The following is a 26,712-nucleotide window of genomic DNA, read 5'->3' as shown; positions in this document are numbered from 1 at the left end:
TGCGTAGGGTGTGACCCACCAATCCACCATTTTAAACGTCATGTTATTAATGGGATGGGACATCTCATGCTTTTATGGGGTGGGGCCTAGAGAGCATTTCTAGAGGAAAAGGTTTTACAGCATACTACAATGATGAGCCCCACAACATCAAACATGTAAAATAGCAGGCTCCACCCTAATTCGTAGGGTAGAGATGGTGGAACCCACCCCATCAAAACCTTGGGCGTAAAATGCTAGGCCCCATTCCATAAAAACATGAGGTGTAAAAGTGTAGCCCCATCCCTTCAATAACATGTGTAAAATGGTGGCCCCAACCTATGCAAGGGTTTTGTTCGGAGATGGTGGGCCCACCACATCAAAACACATGAGGTGTAAAATGGGGGGGCCCACCATGCTAAGGCAGGGGTTTGGGTGGAGATGATGGGCCCACACATCATAGAATAAGGTGTAAAATAGTAGGCCCACTAGAGAGAGATTATGTAATGCTAGATGGATGCATTGTATTATGATGCTTCCTATCATGTAAAACATGATCTGGCATGTCGTGGCTCAGCTTAGACCAGCTATTAACCATTTTGACCACTTTTAGCCATTAAATCTGGATTGTTGCTTCCTTGCACATATTGTATTCTATTTTAAAGACATTGGTCGGATATTTAGGATCCACTAATTATAACGATTATTGGGAATTGAACCATCTAAGGTGACGTCTATTACACTCAACGGCTTAGATCAATCATGGCCAGCCCCACACAAACAGCACCGGATGCAATTGATTCTCACCCTCCTTTTCTTATAGGCTCACCCCATTCCCTCTTGGCTCTTGTTGGTTTTATGACTGAAGGCAAAAAACAATGGTTCGCCAGTCTTAAAACTACAAGGATACATTCACAGTTTGAAAAAGACTATTCATAGAATTTAAACCACAGAACGGGCACCAATCACAACCATGGTAGTGGCCTGTCCTTCTAAAGAAAGGCCATAAATCAATGATTATCTAAAGCATCCAGAAGGAGGGGATAACACAGTGATTGATTGTTGTTCAATGTAAAAAGCAAAGATGAGAGCATCAGAGTACTATATACGGAAAGATCTGTCTGTAAAAAAGAGTTTGGTGTTGAGTGGTGGTATAAAAGAGTAGGTCCCCCAATTCATCCCATCACTTGCCACTAAGTCAAACCATGTGGGGTTCAACATACGATAAGAAACTAGCATTTCACCACTGAATGTCTGAGGAAATCTAATATCATTTGCCACAGCTCCCCTTCATAGAAGACAATATCTTTATCAAAAACATAGGGTAATCAAATCAAAACACGACTCCTCAACCATTTTAACACCATCCACAGATTAGGCTCAAAACTTGGTGGTGGTGCAGCGTCACATCGCAGCCACCATCAAACTAAACCTTACAAAAGTAACCCCTACTCTAGAACCACTTCATATATCATATCCAAGTTTTCATCCCTCACAAGTAATCTTCTGTCAATAATTGATTAGCATATCTGAACAATAGTTCCTCATTGCTTCAGTGATATCTTACCAGAAGCAACCATCACCCACCAGTATGACACTTCAATCACCGATTGGTCCACACGGGCAGATAAAGACTTAATCATTCATAACAGTGGTGTTGCACATAAGACCACAAAAGTGTAGAGGTTACAAACCATCCAAAATCTGCAATTGCCAACAACTGATTTGAGTATTCTAATCAGACTTCACCTCCCTAGGCCATATGTGCTGCTTCTCTTGAAAGATTGATACATTCTTGCCAGAATCTGTAAATATGGAAATTATGCACATCCTACATTGGATTGCAAGAAAAAAACACACGCATGCTTCCTGGAAAGTTAGAGGTCAACATAATCAACCATAACTCAAACCAGTGAATTTCAAACTAATGCCTATGACTTGTGATTAAAGAATTCGAAGTTTCAGAAGTCCTTCAACTCCCTGGTTCGTGATTGGAAGAGGCAAATCCCCAGATTGTATGAGAAAACCTGATGCTTCCACCTTAGGAAACCAACGGAAACATACAAATTAAACGGGGAAGTGATATTTACGCCCCTTTTCATCACCAGGGACACCCAGCGTCAGTGTATCAATGGCAAAAAGGGGGCTCATGTACTTTATGTCAGAAAAATCCAGAGGCTTTGATTGCAAAGTACACTGGCAAATGGGTGTCCCTGGTGATAAAAGGGGCGTAAATATCATTTCCCATTAAACGACATATATAGCACAGGCAAAGCGCTTATTGAAAAAAAAAAAACCCATATGCATAAAGATCATACAACATTGGAAACCAAATTTGAGCAGTCTTAAATTCTGGCATGATAGCAAACGATTCAAAACAGTAGATACAACCTTCAACCACTTGCTACAAAATTCTTTATAACTGAAGAAGCATGGATAGCTCAAATCTTCAGCATCCCAATAGCAACTCAAAAATACATTTACATCGATATAAAAGATAAAGACCATTAATAATTTATAAAATGATATGAGGGTAAAAGCCAAAGGCAAATTTACAAAAAATCGACTCTGTTTCTACCATCTGTAACATAGCAGACAAATCTAGGCCTCAACCTTTCGGTACATACAGCAAAATGCACTTATGTATATGACTAATGAGAAATTGACCTTCTGTAATTTACAAAGACTAGGGAAAGAAAAACAAAGAGCAAACAAGGAATACGGATCTGTTAACATCAGACAGGTAGATATAGCTAGAGGATGACCACCTTGTGAGTAAGTAAGCCTTCAGCGAGTTCAAGTATCAAATGCCGGCATTGCAAACTGGGAAGCAAAGGTCTCAACACGGTTTCGAAGCTCAACAACATCTTTGTTATTCTGCAGACCCTTAAGGAAGTCTTTATGCAACTTACCATGTTCCCTCTGCACAACACTTGCAATCTGAGCTGCCCTAAAAAGAAACTCGGCAATTGTCTCGAAATCACTCTCCAGGCAACCTCTTGATGTCATAGCAGGGGTACCTGAAGATAGAAAAACCATCAATGCGTTATGCATGCCCTCCAAACAATTAATGAGAAAGTTTTATAGGATTAGAAAATGAATGGACATAAGGCCTTACCAATCCTGACACCACCAGGAGAAATGGCACCGTTATCACCACATATAGCACTTTTATTGAGAGTAATGCAGCATATCTCACAGACCTTCTCAAAGTTCTTACCTATAAGAACGGATGATCAGAATTCTCACTTCAAACGAAGAGGGAGTGAACCCACAAATGCAACTGAGTATATATTAATGGAAGAATGAGGAACTAAAAAAAATCAACATAAGGAACATCTATGCATTCGAACACATGGACGCCTATAGTTTTGAGAAGCAGCCTACTTGTATATTTCAAATAAGTCTTAGAAGCCTACTGAGCTGGCCATCAGAGTGTTGTTTGTCCAACTCAGCAGCGGGCATATGGAGAGGTTTGTGACCTAGATAGAGGCCGCCCACAGGATTACAACAAACAAAATTTTAATGTCTCAAGCTATGGTAATCTGTGGGACAGCGGGTATCGGCGGAAATAAGGGGTAATGAGACTGATTTTCTCAGGTCCCATCATGGTTCAAAATATTGGCTGTCGCAGGCACGTATTAACCAATACATGTCCGTATCAGCTGTGACAAATGCAGAAACACAACCCTATATTAGTCCAAACAAAAAATAGGGGAATGATATTTTTCCCCCTCTAACGGATAAAATCCCCTCACCACCACCCACCCCCTTAACTTTATTCGTTAAGTTTTAAAGGCAAAGAAAAATGTTAAAGAGGGGGATTTTATCCGTTTAACGTGGGGGGGGGGGGGGGGGGGGGGGGGAACAGGGGGTTGAATATCATTTCCCAAAAAATAACATGTGTATCAATTGTGCGCCTTTTCAGGTCATAGAAACAAAAACTTAAAACCTAATTTCTGACATTTCTTGCTTGTTTCCAAAGGGGTTAAGGTATTTAAGGTTATACGACCTAAATCAACCAAGATTTGAAGTCTGAATCAACAGATCGAACGAGAAAATTAGGGCATGTCTGGAAACTAAGAAAATAAATTCATGAAATCTTTGTTTACCAAGTGTGAGAAAGGGGTATAGACGAGAGAGAGACTGAGAGGGTAATGAGCGAGGAGAGCACAAGGGGCTAGAAAACAAGGAAAAGGAAATATCTACTTCAAACAGAGAATTTTTTCTCTAAATTCAGCTCCATCTCATGTTCGCCTAACTTAGTACAATCTGAAATCTCACTCTCACCCATAGTAGCCAGAAACACCATGAGGCGTTTTCGAAATGTGCTTCCTGGAAACGCATTTAGGAAACATTTCCGAAACATGAAACAAAGTTAGGAAAAACAAAATTAGGAGAAATGTTTCTGAAGCCTATGTCAAACATGAGTGACACGCATGAGAAACATGTGGAAAACATATGTAAAACATGTATGAAACATACGAGAAATATTTTGCAGAAACCACACCAAAAAAATTGTGGAATACAGTATTAAAAAGGAAAATAACAGTACAAATAGAAATAAAAAAAATTAATAAGTACAAACATATTCTATAAAACAAAATGTGTAAGGAACATACGTAAATCATTTATGCATGCCTCTAATTTAAATGAAAATTATGAAGTAAGGAACATACATCTATGTATGCCTCTAATTCCTCTCATATTTCTCTCATGTTTCCCTTGTGTTACGTATGCGTAACGTGTTTCCTTTGACATTTTTGTATCGCTTCTTAAACGTTTCCAAGACATTTCTCATACGATTTTATATTGCTTCCCAGTTTCTCGTTTCCTCTACATTTTCCCCCTTGCTAATTACCTCTTCCTCTTTACTTATCTCTAATCCTTCTCTGTAATTACCTCCAATTTACTTCTCTCTTTCTCTAATTTTCATTACTCACTTCGATTAGCGATTAAGAAGAAGACTAGAAGAGGGAGTCATTAAACAACTTACGTAAATTCGTGGGCGATTAAAGTCGGTTGATTACATAAGTTGAGGTATTTAGCCTTTATTTTTTTAGATTTATTTCAAGCTTATCTTTATTCTTTTTTTAAATGGCTGGTTCACACAACCACTTTTCCACGACCATGGCCTTGACCCCAACTAAATCACGGGAAATGAAGAATTATGGAAGCTTGTGTAGAACCTTGGACTGAGGATACATAGTCCTGAATCTGAATATCAAATTCCTCAACGACCTACCCCAAGACCAAGAGACTTGTAGTACTAGTGAGAGTCAAATTCCTAGTTCTAAGTCCCATAGAGGTAGGACTTCAGTAGTATTGAAGACCTTTACTATTGAAAAATTGATAGATTCTAAGGGAGTTTTAGAAGATAGGGCTATTTGTAAATTATGTAAAAAAGACTTTAGTTGTAAGACTAAAGGTGGGACAGGCCACTTAGGAAGACATTCTGAAAGTTGTAGAGCAAGACATGGGTCATTAGACCCTAAACAAACCCAATTGAGCCACACTTCTAGTTTATTAGAAGCTTTTTCTTATTCTCAAGATCAGAATAGGAGAGAACTAGCATCATATATCATACATTTTGAAAACCATTCGTTTTGGCCGAAGATAAAAATTTGAAAAATATGTTCATTCAGCTATAAATCCTGCTTTTAAAAAAGTGCCTAGAAATACTGTAAATTCAGATTCTTTTAAGAATATAAAGAACGATGGATTTCAACTTTTGCAGATTTTAATGGAAAATTTTCACTTATGATATTTGGACCAGTAAACAAAGTGTAGGGTATATTTGTGCAACCGCAAACTATATTAATTCCAACCGGATGTTAGAAAAGAGAATACTTAGTTTTAGTGAATTAGAATTCCCATATAATGGTCATGCTATATCAAAATCTATATTATCTACTGCTCTACAAAATAATATTCAAAATAAAAAAAATTCTATTAGTTTTGATAATGCGAGTAATAATATTGCAGCAATAGAGTTATTAAAAATTTAAAATCTCAACTGCAACCCACTTTAGGTGAAAAACTATTTCATGTTAGATGTGCAGGTCATATTTTAAATTAAATTGTGCAAGATGGTTTATGTGCACCACAAATAGAAACTGTTAAGGATTGTCTTCATTTTATTGTCTTCAATGCACAGAAGACAAGAATTTAAACTGTGTAAAAACTATGGAAAAGTTTATAAGAAACCCCTTAGGTGTTAAAACTAGGTGGAATTCAACATATAAAATGTTAAAAACATCATTTGAATTCAAAAATATAATTACATCGTTTTGCCATGAACATATGCATGCACTTCCAATTACAATCTATCTCTACAATCTTTGAACGCCTGTGAAATTGTTGTAGATTTATTAGAAGTATTTTACATTGCAACTGATCTTCTTTTCAGGTGTTAAATATCCAACTTCGCAATTAATTTTGGGTCAAATATATAAAAATTACTGAATTTTTTAAAAGCCAACGATCGAGATTAGAATATGACAATATAATTGATAGAATAGAGGATAAATTTAAAAAGAATTTTCAAGAAATTCTACTTATATATTGCTTAAGTACAATAATGGACTCTGAGTTTAAATTACAAGGTTTAGATGCCTGTTTAGAGGCGTGCAATGAAAACTTGGGTAATGAATCTGGGTATAATACAGATGAAATTAGATCAATATTAAATTCTATGCATGCTTTGTATGAGACAGAACATGGAAATAGAAGACCAAGTTCTTCAGGGAACCATCAACCCAGAAATAACCCGCTTTGGACACTAATAAACCAAAAAAGACAAAAACGTAGTGGTGGTACCTCTTCTGATGAGCTATCTTTATATTTGGGAAATGATTATTCAAGCTTCCTTAGTTCAGAAGAATAGGAGAGTTTTGATATTTTGACATGGTGGAAAGCACATGAAAAAAATAATATCAAGTACTATCCGCCGCGGCATGTGATCTACTAACCCCCTGGTGTCCACGGTAGCATCGGAGTCTGCTTTTAGTACAGGTAGACGGAGCAGAATGACACCAAAAACATTAGAGGTATGTGTGTCCCTCAAGGATTGGTTAGATGCAGATGATAGAGCACACAGCGGAAGAGAAGATGACTCAATCAAGTCGCCTGAAGATTGATGAAGACTTTGAATTTTTAAGTTGTAATTTTTACTTTGTGCTTCAGAATGTAATTGTACTTAATTTTTTTCTATTATATCTTGGTGTGTTAGAAGCAAGGAAGCCGGATTCGCACCCGGAGTTGGGGATTCGCGATTCCCCGAATCGCGAATCGGAATCGCAATTCGATTCGATTCCCCGATTTTGGGGAATCCCGAATCCATACTATCGGAATCGCGAATCGTCATTTGGGAATCGCGATTCTGTTTCCACCGGAATCGCGATTCGGGAATAGTAAAAACGAGTTTTATGGAAATAAAATCCGCGGTTTTTATTCATTTGGATTCGGGAATCACAAAATTTAAAATCGCGATTCCCATAAGATCAAATCCGGTCTTTTAGTGATGGGAATCGCGAATCCCAACTTTTTGACGTGAAATTACATATATAGCCTATTTTTAACGGTAAGGGTTATTTTTTGAGTGAGGTTATTTTGGTAATTTCATTTTAAAACCTATAAAAGCTAAAAAAAAACCGTAAAAAACGAAAAAAATCAGAAAACCTAAATTCTAAAAACCCTCTTCTCCTCCTCCTCACAGCCGCCCCTCTCCCCCTTTCCTCTCTCACCGCCGCCCCTCTCTCTCGCCGCGATTCCCGCCGGCAAGAAGAAGAAGAAGAAGAAGAAGAAGAAGAAGAAGAAGAAGGGACGGGTATGTATATAATTTTTTCTATTTTTTTTTTAAATACTAAAAAAAAGAGGGTTTCTGTGTGGATGGTTTCTGTGAGAAACCATTCTCACACAGTTTCTGTGAAATGCACAATTTTGATTTTGATTTTGATTTTTGATGAGGGCTCACGGCATGGCCCGCACCACAGGATAATCCAAACCGTGGATTATCCTCACGGTTTGGAACTTTGGAGTTTGGAAAATCCATGATTTTTGATTTTTTGTATTTTTATTAAAAAGTATGGCATGGCCATGGCCCGCACCAGAGGATAATCCAAACCGTCCATTAGATGGGTGGCCTAAAAACGTTTTTTTTTGCCCCAAAAATCATTTCCATAGGTTGATCCTAAGTTCCTAACCCTCTATAGATTAGAGGGTCTATAGAGGGTTAGGATCAACTCTCAAACCCTCCCATCTGAATGTTTGAGAGTTGATCTAACCCTCTATAGATCGGAGGGTCAGGAAGTTTTCATTTTTTCAGTTGAACACATGGTCATGATTTTGGTGTGCTACTTGAGAATTTTGTCTATTGCCTGGAATGTTTGGGATATCAAAATTTATTTACATGGTAGAGGTTTGCTGTTATAGGTGGCACAGCCTTGTTCATTTTCAGATTTTCTACTTTACAACACTTTGGGGCTGAGTTTCAGGTCCCAGGATCAACCTTTGGAAATGATTTTTGGGGCCCAACCTATTTAGGCCGTGGCCCATCTAATGGACGGTTTGGACTTTGGATCATCCTGTAGTGCAGGCCATACCATACTTTTAAATTTTTAATAAAGTGAGGACTGAGGACTGAGGAGTGCCCGCATCAAAATACAGTAGTGCTGATATATATTATTCAAATATTTTACAATTTGATTTTGTCAGGAGGCAATTGAGGAAAGATGGACGAGACTGTCGACCAAGAATTTCAAGGCCAAGGTGTAGGTGATGATGACATAGTTTTTGAAGGGGACTTAGAATACAACTATGATGAAGAATGTGTGGAAGAAGATTATGACGAGGACATAGTGTTGACTCCGAACGCAAGGTCAGCGACAGTTTTATGGTCACACGTAGTCAAAGGAAAGAAAGCTAGCGAAGGACATGGGGGAACCAAAAAGTGGAAATGTAAGCATTGTAAGAAGGTTTACACTGGGACTTATACAAGGGTGCACGCACACCTTGTGAAAGCACCAAGAGGTCAAGGTCAAGGAATAGCATATTGCAGTGCAGTTGCAAAAGACAAACAATTACAAGACCACATCAGAAGCCAAGTCCAAAGAGCAGAGAATTTACCTGGGAGACTGCCACTGAAGAAATCACGGTTAGACATGGTTGGCAAGTCTTCCAGCTTCGGTGCGACTTCTTCAAGTAAGGTTGGTGAATCACCACTTGGCAAGTCTTTTAGAGCAAAGGATAGAGACGATGTTGATCATAAAGTGCTGAGATTTTTGGCCGCCAATGGGATTCCCTTTAACGTCCTCCGATCTCCATATTTTCAAGAGATGATAACTGCCGCCAATTGTGTGCCTGGATACAAGTTGCCTTCTTATGAGAAAGCAAGAACAACTTTATTGGACCATGAGAAAGATAATGTAACAAAAGATCTAGGTGTTGTGAGAGAAAAAATGCCTGAACATGGGCTATCTATTGTCTCTGATGGATGGACAAACGTGAAGAACAAAGCCCTGATCAATGTACTGGCATCGAATATGTTCGGTTCAATGTTTCTCTATGCGCACGACTTCTCTGCCATGGAGAAATCAGGGAAAAACATTGCAAAGTTTTTGTTGAATGCTATTGAAGAAGTAGGGCCTTTTAATGTTGTGCAAGTGCTGACAGATAATGCAGCCAATTGCAAGCTTGCTGGGACAGAGGTTAATAAAGTTTATCCCCACATATTTTGGTCTCCTTGTGTGGTTCACACATTAAATCTGATATTCAAAGACTTGACCAAGCATAAACACCTAGGTTGGATTGGAGAGACTTACCGTTCCTGCAAGGATGTCGTCAAATATATTACCAATCATTCGCAGGCTCTTGCTATATTTAGAAGCAATTCGAAGTTTGAGTTGCTGAAAGTTGCGAAGACTAGATTTGCAACTCATTATACTACACTTAAGAGACTTCTTGATGTAAGGGAGGCGTTGCAGATGACAGTATTAACAGATGCTTGGAAAGATTGGTTGAATGCTTGCACCGACAAAGTGATGATAGAGAGGGGCGAGATGACAACTACTTGTGTAGTCTCTGATGAATTTTGGACGAACATAAAATTGGCATTATTAATTACGAAGCCCGTCTATAAAATGATTAAGTTCACTGACCAGGAAGGCTGTCTGATATCAGAAGTGTACGAAGGCATGGACAATATGTTAGGACAAATAAAAGATAACTTGAAAGATGTGCCTGACATGTACAATCATATTCATGGTATTGTGGTGGGACGATGGGGGAAGATGAATGTTTGAATGCATGCCTTGGCTCATGTACTCACTCCAAAATATTATGACCCTGCATATCTCAATATTCCAGCACCAGGCGGTGGTAAACGAGTCACCCCAGGTATGTAATTGTTTCTCATATTGTGAATTTTCATAATGTAATTGTATTTATCTTCATTTATGTTATCGACTGATCGATTATTCAATTTTATTTTCAGATAAAGACCCTGAAATCATGGATGCTGTATATGAAGCCATTAGGGATCTCTCCCCTGATGATGAGATGAGTGGTATGATTAGACGTCAGTTATATGATTTCATAGGAAGGGTTGGAAGGTTTTCCAGTAAATTTGCCAGGGATGATGCGAAAGATCCCAATGTGTGTGTGACCAAATGGTGGAACTTTCATGGAAGTCATGTACCAGAGTTACAGTCAGTGGCCATCAAAATTCTCTCACAGCCTATCAGCACATCTTCTGCAGAGAGAGTATGGAGCACGTATAGCTTCATTCACAATGTAAAGCGTAATCGCTTAAATTCACATCGTGCTGATACTCTTGTGTACATTCACTCAAATCTTCGACTCCTATCCAGGTTTAAAGTTTGTTTCGTTTTTGCATGCAATAATTGTTTTTTATTATTTATGTCAGATTATTTATTTAATTTCGAATCTATTATTTAGATTTAATGCGGCTGCATACAAAGAAGGACCAAATAGAAAATGGGACATCAACCCAGAGCTCCCACTTATGGATGAATCCTCTATCAGAATGGAGGATATGCGATGGCAGGATCTCGATGATGATTTCCTTAGACCTTCTACATTTCGTGCGTCATCTCAGTCATTACTTTCAAGTCCTTCACTCACTATTCGTGACTTAGATGACAATGACGAAGCTGTAGGATCTGGGACTCCAACAGTGGTCAGTAGCTCGGAACTTGAAATTGGACGACCATCCAACACTCAAGGTCGTATTACTAGTTTCCTGGGGCGTGGAGAACGTACAAGGGGAGGTACAAAATCTTTAACACTTGCAATTTCCCAGTGAAGATATTAGTCTTATAAATATTAATTCATTTATTTAAACTTTTCCTTTACAGAAAATGTAGAAGGAAGAGGAGAAGGAAGAGGACGAGATGATCATGCTTATTCGAAGGGAAAGAGAAAAGCCTAACTTTATTTCTTTTTTTTTTTAAATACTTGAGAAATTCTGTAATAATTTTGATATTTCACTTTTTGGAAACTAAATTTTTTGTTTAATGGTGGAGTCATGGTCCCTGGATTCCTGGCTCCTGAATGAAAAACTGTTATAATTTCAGTATTTGAAGAATGATGTTTATGTTTAATGGTGTACAGTTGAATGCTTAGATTTTCATTTTCAGGTATTTTTCCTTAAATTTTATCTTTTATTAATTTTGTATCGCTCTCCGACGACTCCCCGGCGAATCCCCGGCGAAAAATCGAATCCCGCTTCCAACCATCCCCGGAACCTTCGAATCCCGCTTTCGATTCCCAAATCGAATCCCGATTTCGAATCCCGCGCTGGCAACCTTGGTTAGAAGCAAGGTTCTATGTCCTCCTCTTGTAACAAATTTTTATATAAATAAAATTTTAAGGTGCCACCCGGATTCCTGGATAAATATTCCAGGCACATAGAATTCTCAATTTTAAAAAAATTTCCCATGTAAAAAGAATTTTCTAGTGTTCGGTGTACTCATTTTCTATGGAATTTTTATCCAAAATAAAATATTTTTCATATTTTATTCACCAAAATACATTATTTTCTTTTTTCCTACCTTGGAAAGGAAAAATATTCGAAAATGTCCTACCTTTTAACACACCAACAAAAATAACTTGACCAAACCCATTCAATTTTTATTTAGAGGGGCTTTTAATTGATGATGATATCCCTCTAAATTATCCATAATCATATTATTTCTAGGGGTGCAACTCAAGTAGACTTTTGGGAAATCGGGTTCAGCTTTTACCTTAAAATCGGGTCGGGTTCGGGTTGATTCCTACTCATTTTTTAAGCAAAAGTTTAACCCAACCCGACCCAAGTTGCACCCCTAATTATTTCCCTCTAAATTGTGAAAAGAAAAGGTTTTTCAAGAATAAATTTTCCAACAGAAATGTTTTTCTTCCCAAAGACAGACGGCCTAGCAAGACAAGGCACGAGTGGGCCGCGGGACGTACCATGCCTAGCCCCAAACCAATTTGTGCCGTCACGGCACGGGTGACGGCACGGCCCATGAAGGTCTCGTGTCATGTCGTGCCTGGCCCGGGGGCCATGTGGGCTGTCATTTTTGGTGCCGTGCCGGCATGGCATGGCCCATTTGCCACCTTGAAGAGATGGTAATTGATGGTGAGAAATGAAGGGGAGGAGAGGGATATTTATAAAGTTTGTAACATAGTAAGTTACCAAAATACCCCCCAAAACTAGTCGTTTATAGTTGTTGGGAGGGGTATTTTGGTAAAAACACGCAAAATCACTAAACTGCCCCACAAAAATAGTTGTTGGAGGGTATTTTTGTGACAATAAAAAACACCAAGCAATTTCCGAAAATATCCCCTTTACTAGCCGTTTTTTTGAATTTAAGGGGGTATTCAAAATTTAAATTTGTTATTTCCAAAAATACGATTCATAGCCGTTTTTTCTCACTTTAAGGGGGGATTTCAAAAATTCCCTCAAAAAAAGGAATCTCTGTTGGGAACTTGGGAATATGGGGTGGTGGTGGCGGGTCGTGCCACGGGCCGGGCAGTGGCGTGTCGTCCGGTTCGTGCCGGCAAGGCATCTTGCCTCGTGCCGCGCTGGCACGGCCCGTTCAAAAATCAGTTTTGTGCCATGCCAGCACGGCCCACGTCATGCCGTGCCGGGCGTGCCACGGGCCGGCACGGCCCAATTGCCACCTTGAGTTGGATTTAGAAAACCGGCAGTCATTTGAGCTTCGACAAGAGCTCAACTGGTAATCCGTGACAAGAGTAAACTCAGAAGTTTATTAGAAGAAACACAAATGTACAAGATAAAAAGTCTAAAACACAAAAGTACTTAGAAGTTTACTAGATGAAATGAATAAATATTATAAATCCAAAAGTATGCAATGGCACATAGGGGAACCTCTTGCCCCACCACAATCTCAATCGTCTAGATTCCTTCATGGCCAAGTGAATCCACAACTTCTTCGTACTACACATGATATGCTTGAGGGCAATCGATGGGACATTGCAAATGCTGAGAATCTCCAAGATAGTGTTGACATGGTTCCATGGGCCCAGGGTAGCTTTGGATTCCAAACGATCATGGTAGCCGAAACCCCCTGAATATATAATAAAGGATCCAAAATGTGTTTTGGAAGCCAAAACCCCCTCAATATATAATAAAGGATCCAAAATGTGTTCGTTGCAGATTTGAAAAATCTGAAAAATCTGGGGTAGTGCTAAGGATTCCACTTCCCTGGAATCCTACAAGCCAATAGGGCTCTGAAGGATTTGATAACTACTCCCTTCACATTTATAATCATTGTTCTAAAACTTGCCTATTCAACTCAGAACTCAACTGAGTCAACTTGGTATTTTGCGCCTAATCGGGGAATTTTTGCAAATCAAAGACGTGCACCCACCAACACATACGATCACGGTTTTTAATGGCATGTGATTATGATTCTATAAGAGCACCACACTCACAACCATTTTAGGTTTGTTTGGTTATAGAAGAGTAGAAAGTGAGAAGTCCCTACCACTTTGAGCAAAACCAAGCATTGCATGCCTAGGCCTTCTACAACAAGAGAGAGAAGAAAAATAAACGCTTGATTGGATTTTTCTACTTCATAAAGAGGTAAGCTACACTTTTACAATCCTAATTATATCCCTTTCATTTAAGAATACAATCCATTCAAAATGAAGCGCAGCAAAAAAACTCCATTTAAGATACCATCCTCCATGAGAAAAGATCCTCGTAACCTCCATTTCTCCATTAACAAGAATGAGCTCAGAGGAGAGATCTCTAATCTCGGCTTGATTCTTTCAACATTGTCGTCCGCACCTTCCAAAACTATGATTTCTTCCACATCTTCAAAGGAATTTCAAACATCAACGGCTGCCTCTAGATCACGAAATAAATTAATCACGTCACCAGTGAAAAAAAGAACTCAAAGGGGGTGGAATACATACTTCCACCAACAGTCCACCGACAACACCAATTACCTTCAACCATGGTTTTAGATTTCGGTTGGGACCAAAACCGAAATTTCCCGAAATCCAAAATTTCGGATTTCGGATTTCCCAGATTTCGGCCGAAACTGAAACCGAAATTTAAATCCATGCCTTCAACATCAATTTGTTGCTCCATTAGACATACTTCTTTACTTGTGCATCTTCGTGTAGACCATCCACCGTAAGGAATAATCTTTAAACACTCCCAAAGTCAATCACTGAATCAATAGTTTTATTTTGCTGACTTCTCGTCCAAGTTAAGTGTGGCTTTATGGCTTCAAACCAAAAACTCTTGACTTGCTGGAGTCAACTAAATTTTACCTGAAGTTTTTGCCTGTACGAGTTTTCAAACACTGATAAAGAACCCCCCCTCACCCCCCCCCCCCCGCCTCCCCCCCCTCTTTCAACCCACTTCCACGAAACTTCATCACAATATTCAAGGTTTTAAATTTTGGTTTCGGTTGCCACGGAAACAAAAACGTTTCAATTTCGGCTAGAAATTTCGGTGGAAATCGTGTAAAATCACAGAAACATATGGAAACACGTGCAAATGGCAGAGTTTAAAATGAAACTTCATGAAATGTTAAAAACCATCCATAATGATTTAAAAATATTGAGCACCTAGTGACATGCACTATCTCACAACTCAACTCAATTCAACTCAACTAAGCCTGTTGGGCTCGGCTGACATGCACTATCACACATGTATGATAATTTAGTACATACCAAATTTCATATGTAATTCGGATAAATATTTATACGTAACACGTGCACCACATTTTGCATGCAAGTCATATAAATATAATTATGTAATATATACCAATAGGATTTGCTAGCGTCCATCGCAGAAGGCATTTCGTGGATGGTCTGTTGCATCTGACAGCAGCCACAGAGGCTCACTTTTCAGCAGATTTTGTCTTCATTCATGAGGTGGCTGCTGTCAGATGCAACAGACCATCCGCAAGCCTTCTGCGATGGACGCTAGCAAATCCCATACCAATATAGTACCACTATTACACTTATGATTTTGGGTTATGCATTTCAGTCGTTTTGGCTTCGGTTTTGGTGGGGATGGAAACGGAAACATTTCGGTTGTTTCTTGTTGGTTTTGGTGGAAATTAAAAACCATGAAATGTTACGTGAATTGAACTACACAAAGAGATTCCATAACAGTTTGGTCCCTAATCAGTAATCACTACTTGGATGATGAGGACCTTGAATGTTGAGCTCAAACCTACTTCGCAAGCGCACTCATCGTTCATGGAAATAACTATTTTCGAATCGAAGTCTTGTGGTAGAACCTCCGAAACAAAACAAGTAGAGGGCGAAAGAAAATGATTCACATTGATCATGTTGCCCTTTGGACCCTTAGTATTACCCAACGACTCCCAAGCAAAAAATAGTGTTTTAGGCTGCCCCAGAGAAACTCAAAACTGGTCATTCGATCCTCATCAGATAAGATGACCTCATTAATGCAAAGCTGGTGTAAAACTAGATTTCGCAGATCATCTTCTGGGAACTTTGGAGGTTAAGAATGATTTCTAATTCAAATTAGTAACAGCATACATAACAAAATCAAAATAAACAACACATAATAATTAAATCTGCTATAATTTTCATAATATCTAAAGATTTAAAATTATTTCATCTATAGAATTCAATTCATCCAAGTAAAAGTACATACAATATGTTATAATCAAAAGAAAATAAACTAACTACGCAAGTGATGCACGATGATCTAGGGAAGGAGAGGAGAGATAGGGACCTAAGAATTGAGGTGTTCGAATAGGGAGCAAATTTGGATCAGATCTGAAATTTTGGCATTTTAGGATAAGTATCTAGGATCGATCTACAAAAGTTGGATGACCATCAGTTTAGTTTTCTAGCGTGTGGTTTCCTGTAGTTTCTCTGAGCTTGCAGCTGATTCCTCCTACTCTATATAAAGATCATATCCATTTTAATTGATAGAAATGTAGTCAAACGATATCAACTCTAACACTGCATTTTTGTAGGTTCAATGAGATAAAAATTCTTCAACCCGATCCCTAAAAAATTACACCGTACTTTAAGAAGCACGACTGAAAAGGCTTTCACCATTTGAAGAAAAAAAGGTAATCAACAAAATCAACTCTACCAACATGACCACCATACCAGAAACAACAGGAGTTCTTAAAGATATTTCTATCATATCTTGGAATTCAAGGAGAGCATGTGTTAAAGGATTATAGAGCCAAGGAAATTATGAAAAATATCAAAATGATGAACGCCTGTTAAGCCCAGAGTTCTTAGATCCCATAAAGGATTATAAAGCGAAGGAAATAAGAAAAAAAATATCAAAATGCTGAATACCTGTTAAGCCCAGAGTTCTTAGATCCCAAAGCAACAGATGGTTATCTGTACCTCCGGTTACCAATCTGCACTTTCTTCTCAATAAAGCAGATGCAAGAGCCTGAGCATTTTTCTTGACCTGTTGCATATAAGCTTTGTACTCAGGAGTAGCAACTTGTTTTAGTGCTATTGCCAAAGCCGCAATGTGGTTATTGTGGGGTCCGCCTTGCAATGATGGAAAAACAGCAAAGTTTATCCTATCCTCAAAGTCATACTGATCGCTTTCATCTCCTTGACACAGTGACGTCCCTCGCTTCCTCGGTTTTGTCCCTTTCCTATAAAAGATTATACCTCCCCTAGGACCCCGGAGACTTTTGTGCGTCGTTGAGGTAACAATATCACAATAATCAAAGGGGCTTAGGCACTCCTGAAAAAAGGCACCAGACAAATATCAGAACCTCTTACACAATTAACTTGGACAGGCAATTAAAACTTAAGTACCCTAGAATGCATATTTATTGGTGAAAGCTTAGAAGTCCTGTAATAAAAGGAAATGGAAACTTTTAAAAGCATGCAGAATAGAAATCATAAATTACTACCAGATAATCATAAAACTTTCAAAAGCTGAAATACATACAAATGATTTCACTCAGCCAAAAGACCTGGTTGCAGCTCAAAAATATGAAAAAAAGAGATAATACTTGAGAATCAGTTTCAAACATTCAATACTGAGAACCTATAGAATCAACAAATCAATATGAAGAAAGCATGGATGTCAATGTATGAGCACAAAGGAAATGTGTTCTTGATGCATGTGCATACCCACCCATGACAAAGTGACAACAAACACATGCACAAAAGTTTGGTCCAACAATTACAATAAGAGATCTTGCTCAACTAGCAAACTATCGCTAAATGTGCAAAAAAGTGAAACCATTGAACCACAGGATCTGCTCCGATCTTCCGGCTCCCATGTCACACATGTACCCAATACTTGAATGGGTACAACACCCATGGATACAATGACAAGTTTATATTAAGTAGTTTGATTGTTGCATAGCACAGAAGCGTTCATTCATACAGAAGTGTTTTGATGTAGATACTGGTACGGCCTTGGAGTATGGGCATAGTATAATTGGTAGATAGTTTTTTTTTTTCTTTTGAAATAAAAAGGGTAAAGGGAGGATAAATAAATCAAGTAGGCCAAAGTCAAGAAGAATGGGATATGCTTGGGCAGCCAAAAACATTGACAGGGACTAGGTGATGAGGAAATTGAGCATATCTATTATCGGTTGGAAGTGGAAGCCAACGGAACAAAGAATTGTCATGGACATGCATCTGATTTGTATTTAGACATAGGATTCCCTTAAGTGTAAATCTAAATGATGTAACATGTGCAAATGCACATGAGTGTATATATAGCTCAGGCTACAAGTGGCCCACATCTGCCATTTGCCACATCATCAGCCATCACAGCATTAGGAGCTGGATGCAATCTGGCAATTCTAGATCCTTCCCTAGGCAACTATAAATAGAACCTAAGGGGGCTGGAAAAAGGAGCTTTTGGAAATATTGAAAGAAGAGTTGAGAGCATGGTTCGTGGACTGAGCCATTTGGTTCGAGGAAAGGAGGTCTTTTTCTTCCTCTAATGGAGATTTTGGAATGCCTTTTCGATGGCAATTTCGGTTTCGGTGGAAATTTCAGTGTAAATCTTATAATTTCAGCCAAAATTTTTAAATTTTGGTTTCAGTTTTAACTTTCGGTCCATACAGAAATTTGATTCGGATTTTGGACGAAATTTAAAACCATGGATGTAATCATCACATGGATCAAATTGTTTCTGTTTTAATACTGGTTCTTGAATATCCTCTCGAAAATTCTTTTTTTGTTTCCTCTTCTTCATGAAATTTCTGTAGTTTCTGCTAACATACGGTTCTAGTTTCATCGTTAAGGCGTGACTTAAGATCAGAGATCATACAAAAAATCAGTCCGGTGACTCAACATCTTCCCATATCGGTTGCTAAACGCATTCTCAAAAGGGTCGTCTCGTTCGTTCTACCTTATGGGCTTTTCCTCGGGGGGTTTTGGGAACACCACAACATTTCTGAGTTTATCTTCAGTAGATCTTCAAAATCTAAAGTGAAGAGGCCTGCTCTTCTTCCAATAGATCAGAACTTGTAACTTTTGGGAGTTTTGTGTCACAAACTTCTGAGCACAGACATAGTTCTCTGTCAGACCCTAATCCTGAGTTTTCACTTGTATTTCCTCAATCTCTGGGCTTCCCCTACTTACCAACGTTGCGAGAAATTCATTTTGAAGAGATCACTTTCAAATCCTCTAGGATACAACTGAGGATTCTTTCGAAAATTCTTCATAGAACTTCTCAAGCAATGGAACCATTCTTGATTGTCCCCTCTGTGCCGCTGCCGCCCGAACCAGTCTACATCATGTTTGTATCATTCAAGGACTATCAAAATTATGGGTGCAAAAATAAATATCACATAAATGGCAAAGTTGTAGTGTCGCAGTGGACATAGTACCAATCAAGAGGACAGTGAATGCTGGCTAAATGTTGACCTGTCTCAACCACAAGTCATTCAAAATGAAGACAGCATGCTCAGCCATACTAATCTGCATCCCTGAGGTATTATACATAGACTCACAAGTGCAGAGTACAAATCTCATGGTCCAGTGGCAAAGCATGGGCATGGTATAACTTTAGGTGCAATTTTTATTATAATGGTATTGTTAAAAGAGAAAAGTGTTGGTGCGCTTAAGTTTTTAAAATGTTTCCTATTGTGCTAAACGTTTGGGTCCCACATACAGGAACCAATAGGAAACGTTTTAAAAACTTAAGTGCACCATTTTTTTGGTGCGCTGTCAGTGCACCAACACTTTTCTCTTGTTAAAATAATGTAGAGATGACATAAACAGAGATGTCATCTCTCTTTTTTTCTCCATTTCAAAAAAAAAGAGATGACATAAACAGAAAATGCTCCTTTGGGGCTTTATATTATTAACAGAGACTGTTTTCCCCCTATTTTTTTCAAAAATTCCAAAGAATAAAATCATAATTTTGATGTGGAAAAGAAAAAGGTGCAGGTGCCAAGCTCTTCATCTGAAAAAAAAATAAAATGAATCAAGGCAAAACCAAATAGTTGCCCTACTGACTTAGTCAATCTTATTAAGGAAATCTTTCGTCAGGTGGCTAATAAAAGCAAATACATAATGTCACAATATTCTTCTAGAGTCTTAACTATTCTTTTAGGCACTGTAAAGAGTACAATAGCATAGTAATAGTGCCTAGATCCCATAGACAACTGCTCCTTATTATAGATTTATGGATATGGTGGAGAAGCAAACCTATAGGAAACAGAAGAATATCTTGTATTTGGGATATTTTGTAACCGTCAGTGGTTTGACTCGCAAGGAAGGAATGAATGATTGAATTTTCCAAGGAATTATGGCTGCATTTGGTAACCATTTTTTGTAGCGATTCTCTAATTCTGGGAGTTCCAGAGTATAAAATCTTACAAAAATACCATTTTCTCGAACTACTCAGGAGAATGCAAAATTGGTGGAAGTGGTTCTGGAGCACCAGAAATAGTAAGATCAGGATGGTTACCAAACACAGCCTAAAAATAGCATTAAAGAAATCATTAGCAAAATGAATGTTGAGGTCTTAGAGAGAGCCTCTAAAACCATTCATTTTCTAGCTATACCATGGTCAATATTGCAAAATGATCGGATTGCTTTTTGTAAGGATTATACTTGGAATGTAGTCCCACTAGAGGATTAGAGAGGACACAAATTCACCATAGGGATAGAATTGACATTTGCTATAAGTTTGACCCAGGTAAAACTTGCACAGTTTTCCCTTTATTTGGTTTTTTGAGAAATGAAAAGGGGCTACTTGGTTTGATCGAAGACTTGAAAGAGTTAGTTGGAATTGTTTAACAAGAGTCCTTGAAGGTTTCCAATTAAGTTGACTGAAGTTAAGTAGTTCCTGATTGTTTGTTTCTATTTTGAAGTTATGTGACGATCAGCGTCCAAGTTATGGGAGTTTCTATTCTTTTACTATTGTCATTTTCAATTGAGTTGGTAGTATTTATAACAGTTTTTACTTTAGTGAGTCTCAAAAAGGTAATTTAGATTTGATGGGCAACCAAGGTAGTTGTAGGATCTTTGGGATTCCTAATTAGAAGCAGGCCTCCATGAATACTTTGGAAGTTTCTAGATGTCATAGGGGTCTATACTTGTAAGGCCTAGGGCCATCCTTTGGGAGGAGTTATTAAAAAAAAATTTGCTGAGAGCAAATTTTTCGATCCTTGGTTTATATTTCTCAACCTTAAGATTGGCTTCCAGTTCCGAATTTAATATTTCTCCTTAAGAAAATTAAAGTTTCTTGAAGACTGTAAATTCCAGGCCTGCTTCCCAAGTGGTTAAAAATTACAAAACAGTAATCTAATCTTCTTCTTTTTTAAAGGTAAACCAGTAATCTAATCTTGTAATCAATTGATCTGATCAACCCCAAATTTAAACCCAATATGTTTTCCATCTATCAAGTGCCTTTAGATTAAAATCTGAAAGAGACCCAATGGTCAGATATTATTTGAATCCCTGGGCAGTCTTTAAATATTGATATTGGGACCCTATCAAGAATTTAAGACGGTTTGTTCCTGGTTCTCTTAATCCTATTACATAGCTTTCGTCAAGTTAGCCTCCTAGAACCCTAGTCAGTCCTTTCATCTACTTCATTATTTAAAAATTTAATGTTAAACTCTTAAAACTCTATTCCAAAATTTACCCTCAGGAGTTAGCATAAGTTATTGAAGAAAACTTTGCATGTGTTTCATTTCAAATTTAAGTTCTCATAGACTATTCCAAAAGGAAAATGAAATCATACATTTCAGAAATACTCGCTTTATTAAACACCTTTCTGAATGGCAATTGACAATTGTTTGGGAATTGTAATAGCCTTTACAGCTAATTAGAAAATTGTAAAATAAAGAGATGATTTCCATTATTAAAACAAGGGATTTAAAATACACTTCAATAGAGTGTATTTAAAAATAGCATTTCAAGTTTTAAATACATTCCTTTGGCTTTAACTGAATGTCAAAAAACCTCTTTCGAGTAAAATAATCACCTAAAAAAAGTGTGCAATTAATAACTGGAAGCATGTTGGGAGCACTTCTACTAAATTTTGGAAGCGAGAAGAATTTAGTTTCTGAAGCAAGTTTCCAACCCTTCAGGTATTAACTACAGACATGTCAATGTTTTAAGAGCATACATGGTACAGCAATTTCAAACCAATGTGTTAGCTCAAAATAAAACAGTATATTCACATACACAATGAAGGCATGAAATTGCAAAATCTTATCACAAGCAGCACCATTGAAAAGCAATATAAGCAGTCAGAGGTAACGATTTCCTAAAACTTGCATGCAAAATGATTTCTTCAATGTTTGACCGAATAAAAGAACAAAGTAACCCAATCCCCATAGCATACAGTATCAAATGTACAAGCAAACACCTTCGCTTCAATTAAAACAAGTTGATAAGAACACACACCTTAGCAGCAACAAGACCACTGATATGAGCCATGTCGCACATCAACACCGCCCCACACTTATCTGCAATCTGCCTAAATCGGGCGTAATCCCACTCTCGCGGGTACGAGCTTCCGCCACAAATCAATATCCTAGGACGATATTCAAGCGCCTTCTCCTCAAGCTTATCAAAATCAATGTACCCAGTATGTGGGTTCACCTTATATGGAAGGCTCTCAAAGAAAATCGACGCAGCAGAAACCTTCTTCCCACTCGGCGTATAGTACCCATGACTCAAATGCCCACCAGACGGAGAATCCAACCCCATGATCCTATCCTTAGGAAGAAGAAGCCCAGTATAAACAGCAAAATTGGCCGAGGTACACGAGTAAGGCTGAACATTAACCCCCCAATTCTCAGCTTTGAGATTGAAAGCCTCCAAAGCACGCTCACAACATAGCAATTCAATCTGATCAATGTACTGATTTCCACCATAATATCTCGCCCCTGGCATTCCCTCCGAATACTTGTTTGTTAAATGGCTGCCTAGGGCTTCAAGAACACCACGACAGACGAAATTCTCAGACGCAATAAGCTCGATTCCTTTGAATTGCCTCTGTTTCTCTTTCTCCATGATTTCGTAAATGTCGGGGTCCGCAACAGAGAGTGGCTGATTACCCCAAGCTCGAACTGCGGCTTTTCTAGTCTCTAACCCTGGTTCGTCCAAAACCCTAACCCTCTTTGGAGGATAAGAAGAGGAAGAAGAAGAGATTGATGATTCTCGATCTTTTCGCCTCTTCAAGCACATCGGATAACCTAGAATGCTGAATTCTTCTTCTCTCTGCTCTTCCTCCTCTTCATTTCGATCATCCGTCACAGAATCGTCCCTACACTTCTCAGGATTTTCCTCGAGCAATTGCAAAGGGATCGATCGGATAGGATGAGACGGATCTCGAAAGCTCGAATCGATCTGGAGCGAGATCGAATCATCGGCGATCGGGGTAGAGTGAGAATGAAGCCCTAGAGAGAGATTGGATTGAGGATTCGAAAGATCCATGTAGAGAGCGAGGAGAAACACAAAAGAAGAGAATTAAGAAGAAAGAGAGAAACCCTAGAAAATTTGGGGGGATTAAGAAACTGTAGAACGAGAACAGTAGCAACAACAGAAACAGCTACCCCAGCGTCTGAAGAAACGGCAGTAGGAGTATCGGAAGGTGGATGGAGTTGATGAAGAAGGAGCAGAAGCAGGTTCCATGGAAGGAAGAAACCCTAACCCTAATATGGGCAAGGGATGAACCTAGATGGGATTTCGGGATTTTGGGAAAATCTTGATGTACGGAACTGACGACCTGGTGACCGGAAGGTGTCGGTTGCCAGATTCTTTCCTTTTCCTTTGTTTTGGCTGATGGATGTGTCATGTGTGCACCTAGTGTGACTTGGCAAAGGAGAGGTAGTTAAGAGGATTCCTTTTTTGGTTTTTTTTTCCTTCTTCTGTCTTTTTGGTAGGCAAGGGGCAAGCTGCTGTTGCAAGGTCTAGGAGCAGTTGCTGTTGTTATACGAGGGAGGGAGGGAGGGAGGGAGGGAGAGAGGGTTGCTGCTGCAGCTGCTGTTGTAAGGTCGAGGAGCAGCGAGGGTGAAGGTAATTTCCACAAATATTGATTTTCAAATAATGTCTTGCAGAACAGATTTGAAGATCGAATTTTTTTTCACTACAGCGAGGGTGAAGCTAATTGCGACAAATATTGATTTCCAAATAGAGAAAACGGTTTCTACACACAAGTGTAGATAAGTTATCCACACACTAGCTTAAAATACAGTAGAGGCCCACATTGTTTGGGTGATCCAACCCATTCATTGATTGACCCTCACATAGACAGGGTGTCCACAAAAAATCATCCTAACCCTTCGAACTGTGGAGGCAAAAACTGGACAGATTTGTGAAGGTTTATACACGTCCATTTTACCTCCACAAATCGTAGGGTTGGGATGATCCTATGGAGCTGATTTTGTGTGGACACCCTATCTATGTGATGGCCAATCAAATGAATGGTTTGGATCACCCAAACAACATGCCTTCAATTGTATTTTAAGCTATTGTGTAGATAACTTATCTACACTTGTGCGTAGAAACAGTTTTCTCTTCCAAGTAATGTCTTGCATAACAGATTTGAAAATCGGATTTTGTTTTTCACTGTTGTAGCTAATTTGGAAATCCTAAATCTTGTGGGTATCCAAACGTGGTCTTATTTTATAATGACATCCTAAAATGAGATTTGGTAGACAAATTTGGGGGAAGTCATATCGCAGCTTACTTTTGCTAGAGAAAACAGCCACCTCATGTGAACTGAATGAACAAGTCAAAATCGGCTAAAAAGTGAGCCTGTGTGCTTGTCCTCTCCTACAAAAATGAGCCCCCAAATGGCTTTACGAGTTTACGCAAAATTGCCTAACAAATAACCCCCCAGGCCTCCTCAACTCAACTCAACCTTTGTCCCAAATTAGTTGGGTTGGCTAATGAATTCTTTAGAAAATTTTCATGAACCCCCTACACCTCCTCCCTCCTCTAAAATTTATCAATGCTTGTCATGCCGTTAGATTGGTGAGGCCCACCAAATCGAGGCCCACCAAATCCATGCCTAGATCGATTATCCCATTCTTGTGGGGTTCAATACAAGGCTACAACTATAACTTAATTCGGGGAGACCCATCTTGTCACCCAGATGTTCCTAGTCCCATTGGCTAACAGACATCCCATCCATGATCCATCCTGTTAAGTGAGTCCTACAAGAATCAACAATTTAACTTCTTTCAATGAAACCTAAAATTAGGCCTAATAAATTAAGGGGTTAGGTTCATCCGATAATGCGGGGCCAACAAGAGAACGAAAGGGTTGGTCTTCGAGGATTTAAGAGTTAGGCAGAGAGAAAAGATAGAAAAAAATAGTTTATGAATATTTTTTTTTGTCTATCGGCCATTTTGCTGGATCTTGACCATCAACTACCACCATGGTTTTAAATCTCGACCGAAAACCGAAATTTCCGTCCGAAATTTTGGGTTTCGGTCGAGGCCCAAACCGAAATGACACATACCCGAAACGTTACTTTATTTCCAACGAAATTTCGTTTATTCCAAAATTTCATCCTAAATTTTAGGAAATTCGACCAAAATTCTAGATTTTTTAAATTTTTTATTATTTTCCCAAACTTTCGACCAAAATTACCAAAATTTTGTAACAAATAAAATATTGTTTTTTACATTTCGTCAGATTTTGGCTGAAATTTCAATTTCGGTGAGGTCCGAAACTGATACCGAAACCGAAATTTAAAACCATGGCTACCAGTCAGATGATAATACTGGTGTATTTTTAGTAGGGCTGCAACTCGAGCCGGGTTTTACCCGACCCGAAAATAGCCTGGGTTGGGTTCAAGTTTCATGGGTTTCGGGTCGAGGCGGGTTGAGCATTCAAAAGCCCGCATGAATCTCGGGTCGAGACGGGTTTGAAGGGGCCCGACCCGACCCAACCCGACCCAACCCGAGTTACATAAGTTATAGTATGTACATTTTTTTCTATTGTTAGTTAAAAGTTAAAAGTGAAAACCTACGCACCCACTGTTATTGCGTGTGAGTGTAATTTCTGCTTCTATGAGTTGGGTTGATTCAAGTGTTTGATTCAGCATTGTTTGATTGTAATTACAACATTGTTTGATTACAGCATTGTTTGATTCAAGTGTAATGATAGTGTAATTACATCATTGTTTGATTCAAGTGTAATGTGAGTGTAATTTCTGCTTCTATGAGTTGAGTTGCCTTGCCAAACAAGATTTTTCCTTAAAAAATTGCGTCAACGTGAAAAAACCCGAACCGACCCGAGATTTATCATGGGTAGGGCCGGGTTTGGGAATCGTGGGTTTTCCGGAAAAAAACCCGACCCGACCCGCCTGACCCGAGTTGCAGCCCTAATTTTTAGCCACACACAAAAATGAAGATGGGGAAGAATGGGGTGATTAATATTTTTTAAATTTATCTTATATAAAATATTAGGCAACCCTGTAGACACCACATATTATTCTGATTGACCGAACATTAGTTTGGTATTGTGATGCTCTCGATGATAAAAAATTTTGAAATCTTATTGATGAATTTAGTACTACACATTATAGAAACCTCTATAGATCAGAGGGTTAGGATCATCCTAGTTTGTTATGATTTATAGGGTACAGCCTATTTACGACGTGGCCGAACAAATGAACGGTTTGGATCATCCTATGAAGTAGGCCATACAGTACTTTTGAAAAAATAATGGACTTCAGGCGACAGCATACTAAATCCCTATGAAATAAATTGGTCATTTATTTTTTATTTGAAGACA

At 38.6% G+C, this 26,712-nt stretch overlaps 2 protein-coding genes across 5 annotated transcripts; one reads left to right on the top strand and one right to left on the bottom strand.

Moving 5' to 3' along the window:
- Positions 1–2,467: 2,467 nt before the first annotated feature.
- Positions 2,468–23,653, bottom strand: SHM7 (serine hydroxymethyltransferase 7). 3 transcript variants are annotated; one of them, XM_077392625.1, is made up of 4 exons: positions 22,366–23,652; positions 16,813–17,218; positions 3,095–3,196; positions 2,468–2,996 (listed from the first exon to the last, which is right to left on the bottom strand). In XM_077392625.1, exons 1-4 carry the CDS (start codon positions 23,398–23,400, stop codon positions 2,773–2,775), a joined length of 1,767 nt encoding a protein of 588 aa, XP_077248740.1. In that variant the 5' UTR covers positions 23,401–23,652; the 3' UTR covers positions 2,468–2,772. The 3 variants fall into 3 exon arrangements, 2 of the variants coding, with proteins under 2 accessions (XP_077248740.1, XP_077248741.1); XR_013254519.1 differs by lacking the exon at positions 2,468–2,996 and adding an exon at positions 3,364–3,641 and having other exon boundaries at positions 3,112–3,196; positions 22,366–23,653; XM_077392626.1 differs by lacking the exons at positions 2,468–2,996; positions 3,095–3,196 and adding an exon at positions 14,042–14,353 and having other exon boundaries at positions 22,366–23,653.
- LOC143888265 (uncharacterized) lies at positions 8,481–11,448 on the top strand. Of its 2 annotated transcripts, none has more exons than XM_077392627.1 (4): positions 8,481–10,371; positions 10,469–10,844; positions 10,933–11,264; positions 11,352–11,448. In XM_077392627.1, exons 1-4 carry the CDS (start codon positions 10,278–10,280, stop codon positions 11,423–11,425), a joined length of 876 nt encoding a protein of 291 aa, XP_077248742.1. In that variant the 5' UTR covers positions 8,481–10,277; the 3' UTR covers positions 11,426–11,448. Both variants share the same exon structure in this region; 1 of them encodes a protein (XP_077248742.1).
- Positions 23,654–26,712: the final 3,059 nt, after the last annotated feature.

The sequence above is a fragment of the Tasmannia lanceolata genome, unplaced genomic scaffold, assembly GCF_043159265.1.
Source record: "Tasmannia lanceolata isolate RefF3 unplaced genomic scaffold, GAP_Taslan_0.1 ptg000012l, whole genome shotgun sequence".
Classification (NCBI taxonomy): domain Eukaryota; kingdom Viridiplantae; phylum Streptophyta; class Magnoliopsida; order Canellales; family Winteraceae; genus Tasmannia; species Tasmannia lanceolata.
Note: the sequence above shows the minus strand (reverse complement) of the source record. Positions and strands in the feature narration are given on the sequence as shown.

Coding starts and splice junctions, on each gene's coding strand:
- LOC143888265 (XM_077392627.1), top strand. CDS start 10,278: ATGCATGCCTTGGCTCATGTACTCACTCCAAAATATTATGACCCTGCA. Junction 10,372..10,468: donor TGGTAAACGAGTCACCCCAG/GTATGTAATTGT, acceptor TTTTATTTTCAG/ATAAAGACCCTGAAATCATG. Junction 11,265..11,351: donor TGGAGAACGTACAAGGGGAG/GTACAAAATCTT, acceptor TTTCCTTTACAG/AAAATGTAGAAGGAAGAGGA.
- SHM7 (XM_077392625.1), bottom strand. CDS start 23,400: ATGGATCTTTCGAATCCTCAATCCAATCTCTCTCTAGGGCTTCATTCT. Junction 17,219..22,365: donor GTGGTCTTGTTGCTGCTAAG/GTGTGTGTTCTT, acceptor GCCTTTTTTCAG/GAGTGCCTAAGCCCCTTTGA. Junction 2,997..3,094: donor TCCTGGTGGTGTCAGGATTG/GTAAGGCCTTAT, acceptor TTCTATCTTCAG/GTACCCCTGCTATGACATCA.